We start from the raw sequence: 7292 nt of genomic DNA on the forward strand, positions 1-7292 counted from the left end.
ACTTTGCAAACCAGGGAAACCCAGCCTCCAGTATAAAACAAAGGTGGGTTCCAGAGAATGAAAAGAAAACTCAGGTTTTATAGCCAAAGTTCCTGCCTGGGTTCCCAGTCAGGTCCATTTATGTAAGTGAAGGATTGAAACTTGCTTAGTTCTGAACGATTGATACGGGTGAGCCCTGATTGGCTGGGCGGATGAGCTCTGATTGATTGAGGTGGGTGAGCTCCAAAGATAAAAAGATGTGGATTTCGGAAAACTCTGTGCGACCCCTAGTCAGCAAAAGGCCACCTGACTCTATTTTAAATCTAGGTATCTCAGGATCCATCTCGAAGGACTGCCTCTTTTAGGCTCACGTTTGTTCCCAATATCATCACACGTCCTGTAACCTCAAGATTCCACTGTACACTCAAGAAAGGATGAGAGTGAACAAGGCAAATAACAGCTTCGTGTTATTAGAAAAATAGTTTTGACTTTGTGGATCCCTGAAGGGTCTCAGAGATTCCTGGGATGCCCCAGATCACACTTTGAGAACCACTGATCTAGCCTATCCTAACCAAATGCAGTTGTGGTACAGACATACTATCCAGACATGTTTTAGCTTATTTTGCCTTAGCCTCCTGAGGAGCTGGAAGTACACCTGGATAAATTTTTTTTTTTTTTTTTTTTTTAAGATGGAGTCTCGCTCTGTCGCCCAGCCTAGAGTGCAGTGGTGCAATCTCAGCTCACTGCAACCTCCCAGGTTCAAGCGATTCTCTGGCCTCAGCCTCCCGAGTAGCTGGGATTACAGGCGCTCACCACCACACCCAATGAATTTTGATATTTTTAGTAGAGACGGGGTTTTACCGTGTTGGTCAGGCTGGCCTCAATCTCCTGACCTTGTGATCCACTTGCCTCGGCCTCCCAAAATGCTGGGATTACAGGTGTGAGCCACCACACCCGGGCCACACCTGGATAATTTTTTAAAATTTTTTTGTGGAGACAGAATCTCGCTATGTTGCCCAAGCTGGTCTTGAACTCCTGGCCTCAAGCGATCCTCCCACCTTGGCATACCAAAGTGCTGGGATTACTGTACTGGTGTGAGCCATTGCACCCAGCCCTGTTATTGATTTCTGACTTCATCCTCTTGTGGTAGGAGAAGATATTTTGTATGGTGTCAGTCTTTAAAGTCTATTGAGACTTAATTTGGGGCCTAACATATAGTCTATCCAGAAAATATAACCAGGTGATTGGGATGATGAAAGTTTATAGACTTAAAGTATGATACATTTCTTAATTTTATTAGAGAATTTTAGGATAAAAATGTACCTTTAGGTATCATTCTTAATGATATCTCATTGCATTTTGAAATGATAACAGTATTTCTGTGGTAGTGAAAGAGGTTCTCATTTATGAAATATCGAACCAGTGACCTTAGCTATTCAGTTGTGATGAAAGGACCAATCTAACCTTTCATTAAGTGTGATATTTATTAAAAATGAAGCACCTTATTTCCATTACTTAATCAATAGCATATTAAGCCATTTATTAATAAGATTAAAGAATGTCTTGCAGAGTAGATCTTCTGCTCTCTTGCCATCTAGTTTAATTTTAATAACCAGGAAATAGCAGTCTAACTGGGAGTCAGTCAAATCTGTCTAATACAGTACTTGTAACTTTTATGAGATACAGGAAAGGACAATTAAAATTTGCAGAAAGAGAATAATTTGTGACTGGGCGCAGTGACTCACGCCTGTAATCCCAACACTTTGGGAGGCCGAGGTGGGCAGATCACCTGAGGTCAGGAGTTCAACACCAGCCTGGCCAACACAATGAAATCCTGTCTCCATTAAAAATACAAACAATTAACTGGGCATGGTGATGGGCGCCTGTAGTCCCAGCTACTTGGGAGGCTGAGGCAGGAGAATTACTTGAACCCAGGAGGCGGAGACTGCAGTGAGCAGAGATCACACCACGGCACTCTAGCCTGGGTGGCAGAGTGAAACTCCATCTCAAAGAAAAAGAAAGAAAATAATTTGTAATGGCCATGTGGGAAAAAAAAAAACAAGCCCCTTTTACATCATCACATAAGTAAACCTACCTGGAAAAGATTATCTTCCCATGATTTATGTTTGAAACACCAGGGTTGGTGCAGGTGGTGTATTGATAAGTTAGCAGGAAATGCATTTAAAGTCGGGAGGAGGCCGGGCACGGTGGCTCACGCCTGTAATCCCAGCACTTTGGGAGGCCAAGACGGGTGGATCACGAGGTCAGGAGCTCGAGACCATCCTGGCTAACACGGTGAAACCCCGTCTCTACTAACAATACAAAAAACTAGCCAGGCGAGGTGGCGGGTACCTGTAGTCCCAGCTACTCCGGAGGCTGAGGCAGGAGAATGGCGTAAACCCGGGAGGCGGAGCTTGCAGTGAGCTGAGATCCGGCCACTGCACTCCAGCCTGGGCGACAGAGCGAGACTCCGTCTCAAAAAAAAAAGGGAGGAAAACAAAACACTAGAGCAAGAAGAAGGAGGAGAAAATGCAGAGATGGAAATACGGAGGCCCACCTCTTCTAGGGGGCCTTGTATTTTTATAGAAATAGAATATACGTACAGAAAAGTGGTCATCTCCTGAGTATACGGCACAGTGAATTTTCACAAGCAGGACTACTTCCTGAATTACTGTTTCCATTATCCATGCACCAGGGCGGTGCCCTCCGAATTGTTCCAGTTTCAGTTCTCCTGTTGCCAAAAAGATACCACAGCTGAATTGTGATGACGGTAATAACGAAAGTGGTTATGGTCCTAGTATGAGCTGGACATTGTTAAGCACTCGTGCTTGTATTATCTCAATTACGCCTCACAAAGACTCAGAAGGAGGCACTATTGTCCACAGTTTGCAGATGCGGAAACGGAAAGGAGCTTAAAGGAGCTATAATTCCTCAGTTTTTGCTGTGTGTTGGGCACTGTGTGAAGAACTTCATAGTCACTGTCTGGTTTCATTCTCACACCGTCCCTGCAAGGGTTGTCATCTTTTATGAAGGAGAAGACTAAAGGCCAGAAGTCTCACTTGTCATGGTCACAAAGCTTGGAAGTGACAGATCCTGCATCCAGACATGGGCCGTTTAACTGCCACACCTGCATTCTCAACCAGCAGAATGGAAGGTTGTGTTGCCCCAGGGCGAACCACTTGGGCGTGGCTGGAAGACAGGCAGCCAGCCCCTGTTTGATAGTGCACCAAAGGGAAGATGGGAGAAAGAGATTTGCCGTGGGGTGGGGTCTCACCAATTCTCAGAGGCCAGGAGCTGCTCATTCAGCAAGATCCTTGACCCTATTCTGACAGAGCACTTCATGGAACCCTCGAGGAGCTCCCGGTTTAAAATAGCATGCGGCAGAGTTGCCTCTCTCCAAACCAGCGGGACGCTCTCTGTGGCCTCCTTTAAAGGGCAAGCTGAATGGCTCGGGTCTAGCTAGTTTTTTTCCCCTCTGTCACCCAGGCTGGAGTGCAGCGGTGCAATCACAGCTCACTGCAACCTCAACCTCCGCAGGCTCAGGTGATCCTCCCACCTCAGCCTTCCAGGTAGGACCACAGGCAAGCACCTCCACGCCCAGCTAATTTTTGTATTTTCGGTAGACGTGGGGTTTCGCCATGTTGCCCAGTCTAGTCTTGAACTTGTGGGCTCAAGCAATCTGCCCACCTCCGCCTCCCAAAGTGCTAGGTCTACACGTGTGAACCACTGCGTCCGGCCTTGTTTTTTTTCTGGATAGCAGAATCCAGTAAAGTTAGAGCCAGAAGGCTCCTGAAGGTCACCCACGCCATCACCTACTCCGCAGACGAAGCCGGCCTGAGCCTGGTCCAGGGCTGAGGAGCAGAACCCAGGCCCCAGCACTGCAGCCCCCTCAGGCACGTGGGATGGGCCAATGTCCTCTACAGGTCTTTCCAATCACATTTGTTGTCTTTCTCTTGGAGCCCTTCAGAATTCCTTGTTTAGAACCCCTGGTAAACTCACACAAATGCCCTGGCTTTCTAGCATCTGAATAACTTAATCCTGTAGAAAATATTTCGATTCCGGGCCAAAAATTAATACTAAAATACAGTAAAATTGCACTTCTTTTTTTTTTCTGGTGAAGAAGCTCATTAGTCCTGGGACTGAAAGATATTGAAAAATTGTGGAAGTAACAGAGGATACAAGTCATCTTTCTGTTTGTTTGTTTGTTTTTGGTAATGATGTCCCAGAACTACGTCTCTGTGACCTCTTTCTTTGAGGATCTGTGTTCCAGGCCCTCATCCTGGAGCACTGTCAATCCTCACATCCCCTCCTGGGACCTGGACCTGTTCTGTTCAGTTGGCAGATTTTGGGAGCCCCTCTAGCATGTTGTCAGTGACCCAGAAATGTGCTTCAGTTGTCAAAATGGTGGGGATATGTCCCCAAATCAAGTGTTCTTTAACTGATATACCAAAGGGTAGAGCTGCCCATCCAGTACCACCCCTGATAGGCCAAAATAGCCTCTAGAATCAAACATAACACTTCCCAAAAGCAGACCTGAGGGGCCAGCCACGTAGCCCGTTCAGTGTCCCAGGGCCTCTGAGGGGTCCCGTGTAGAGACCCTCTTGGTGACTGTGAGGCAGGCCACAGTGAATGCAGGTTTGCCTGTTAGCACCCGCCCCCCACTGTGGTTAAAGCACACCAGAACCCATCTGCCTTGTGCCGCCCCTTCAGATGTCCGTCCTGCGGAGGAGAACTGGGGACTTGATGCCTTTTGGTTTTAGGGAGGTCTGGCGGTTTGGGGAAGGGTTGGTTACTACAGGTTAGGGAAGCATTTCTGCCTCTGAATGTGCTGCCTTCTGGAATTAGAGGTTGCATTCGAGTGCATGTGGGCCCTACAAGTTTGTCTTTGAATTTCAAGGATTCATGTTCGTTATGTCATTAAATTGATGTCATTTCTGTCTAATGGTATGTAGCTTTTCTTTGCCTGAACCTGTTCTGTTGAGAGTGCCTTGGCATGATTTACTTCAAATAAGTTAAAGAGTTAGCAGGTCTCTGACATTTTGGTTTCAGCTCAGAGCACACTGAGCCATTCCAGAGACACAAATGTTCATTCATCAGATAGCAGCACTTCCCAGCAAAACCCAGTCACTATTGATGTATGTAATTGATCGCTTTATTAACTGGCAAAAAGAAGCTTTGTTGAGGTAATAAACCTAACTTCATTACATCCTGTATGTCGAGAGCAAACACATTGGGACGTGGCTGATGGGTTCCCATTGCAAGGCTGATTCTGATAATGATAATGTTTAAGTAGCATTGATTGTTCTCTAATGGAATTTTTCTTTCTTTAGGCCTCTTCTGAAGAGCTGAAAGCTGCCTACCGGAGGCTGTGTATGCTCTACCATCCAGACAAGCACAGAGACCCAGAGCTCAAGTCACAGGCGGAACGACTGTTTAACCTTGTCCACCAGGCTTATGAAGGTCAGTGGAGGGCTGGACTTTGTAGAAACATCCTGGTAGCAGACATTCGATTTTTACGAGATGTGATTTATAGAGGATAGAAAAAGAGAGTCCTTAGAGGTATATAGAAGAGGTGGTTAGTTTAGTACTTTTTACGGACACGGTCCTTTGAAAGAGTAGTATTTTGCTTTGGAGATCAATACGTGTCCAGTAAGTAGAAAATGAGAGGCCGGGTGCAGTAATAGACAGAGTCTCGATTGCAAGGGAATACTCAAGTTTTAAATCGTTTACCAGGTTTCTTCTAAAGGGAACTCTCATAGGTAAAGGCTGATCGTCACAGGGAAGGTTTCTTTGTTCTCTTTTTTGTTAGAAGATACAAGGACATTTTTTCATCCAAAAGTGATTTTATTGGTTCTGAAGCATTCAGTTATCAGTTCTAATAAAAGAACGAAAACAATGTTATAGGAAATAGAAGCAAGCGATTCACATTTTTATACTTACATCTTACGTATGTCAGAAAGAACATTCTGTGATATATTTGTTTACAAAATATTGAAGTCACTACTGGATACAGAGCTTCTGTTTGGGATGGCAAAAAGTTCTGGAAATAGGAGAGTGATGATGGTTATATAACATTGTAAATGTACTTAATGCTATTGATTGTATACTTTAAAATGGTTAAAGTGGTAAATTTTATATGTATATTTTACCATCATTTTTAAAATTTAAATTTAAAAAAATGTTAAATCACTGTTATATACATCAAGTATAGTAAGTTATTTGTTCCAGAACCATTTGGTGATTGGCTCCTTAGACCAGAAATTAGATACTGTGTTTCTTTATAAAATCATAAAGCCATCTCACTGTATACATAATGTTAAGCTTGTAGTGTATTCCACTTTAGAGTTTTTCCAAAAAGTTAGATTTTAATGGCCAATGAAAATCAGGCTGCAGTGTGTGATAAATGTGTAATCAGTGTAGTGTCATTACCAAATTTAACTCTATTCAGATCACTTGCACGGCGATTGTGAAGAGTAGCCTGTTCTTTTTATTGTATTTTGTTATCTAAATGGGTGCATTAATTTTACTGTTGTCTAAATGAGCCACATAGTTTGCTTGTATTGTGTTGGAGACCTGGGGAAGAGTTAACAGAAAAACCCTACCAGTGCTAGTGAAAATGCCACAACAGCAGACCTGGCCTCCTGTTTAGCCTAAAAGGAGACTCAGGTGAAATAGTGAATGAATAATTCCTTATTAAATGCTGGAGAGAAACACAAGTTTGACTCCTGTGTTTTCCAGGGGCCAGCATTTCCTCCTTTCCCATTAGATTTGATTAGGCATAGAATCATTTATGTAGTTTTTAAATTAGGCCTACAAATGTGTGGGAACTCTCAGGGGAGAAGAGACCCAAAGGTCTTGGCAGAAATTGGTGAAGTAGAGGGGGAAGAGAATGACCATTGGCCTTGCTGACATTTGAGTTCAGTTGGAATATCGTTTGAACAGCTCTCACCCTTAACTGAGAAATCCTTTTCTGATGTACTTTGGGTGATATGGCCAACAACATGGTAAGAGGTGTTTTTGTCTTTTAAAATTATTTACAAATGAAGAGGAGAGGTGCACAAAAGAAATGTAGCCTATCTTTGGAGTTAATAGAACTCTATAGAGTAAGTAACAAATCAGCTTTTTCTACTATCCGAACCTGTTTCTACTTTTTTAGCAAGCTTCTTTAGAAACTGGAACCCACTCTTTCAAGTCAGTGTACTTTTATACACCGTGGCAGAAATTTACCAAATTATTTTTATTTTTATTTTTATTTTTGAGATGGAGTCTCGCTCTGTCGCCCAGGCTGGAGTGCAGTGGCCAGATCTCAGCTC

The 7292-nt window shown here is 43.7% G+C and overlaps 1 protein-coding gene across 2 annotated transcripts in view; it reads left to right on the top strand.

Annotated features, from left to right (window-relative positions):
* Nucleotides 1-5056: 5056 nt before the first annotated feature.
* DNAJC11 (DnaJ (Hsp40) homolog, subfamily C, member 11) overlaps nucleotides 5057-7292 on the top strand; it is a 56551-nt gene continuing 54315 nt past the window's right edge. The window contains exons 1-2 of one of the 2 annotated variants that reach the window (XM_011938262.1): nucleotides 5057-5114; nucleotides 5310-5439. In XM_011938262.1, the coding sequence (XP_011793652.1) occupies nucleotides 5352-5439 (88 nt within the window). In that variant the 5' untranslated portion in view covers nucleotides 5057-5114; nucleotides 5310-5351. Of the gene's footprint in view, nucleotides 5115-5307; nucleotides 5440-7292 lie in introns of those variants that run through there. The other variant, XM_011938264.1, reaches the window with a different exon arrangement.

This window comes from Colobus angolensis, unplaced genomic scaffold, assembly GCF_000951035.1.
Source record: "Colobus angolensis palliatus isolate OR3802 unplaced genomic scaffold, Cang.pa_1.0 Scaffold170, whole genome shotgun sequence".
In the NCBI taxonomy this organism is placed as follows: domain Eukaryota; kingdom Metazoa; phylum Chordata; class Mammalia; order Primates; family Cercopithecidae; genus Colobus; species Colobus angolensis.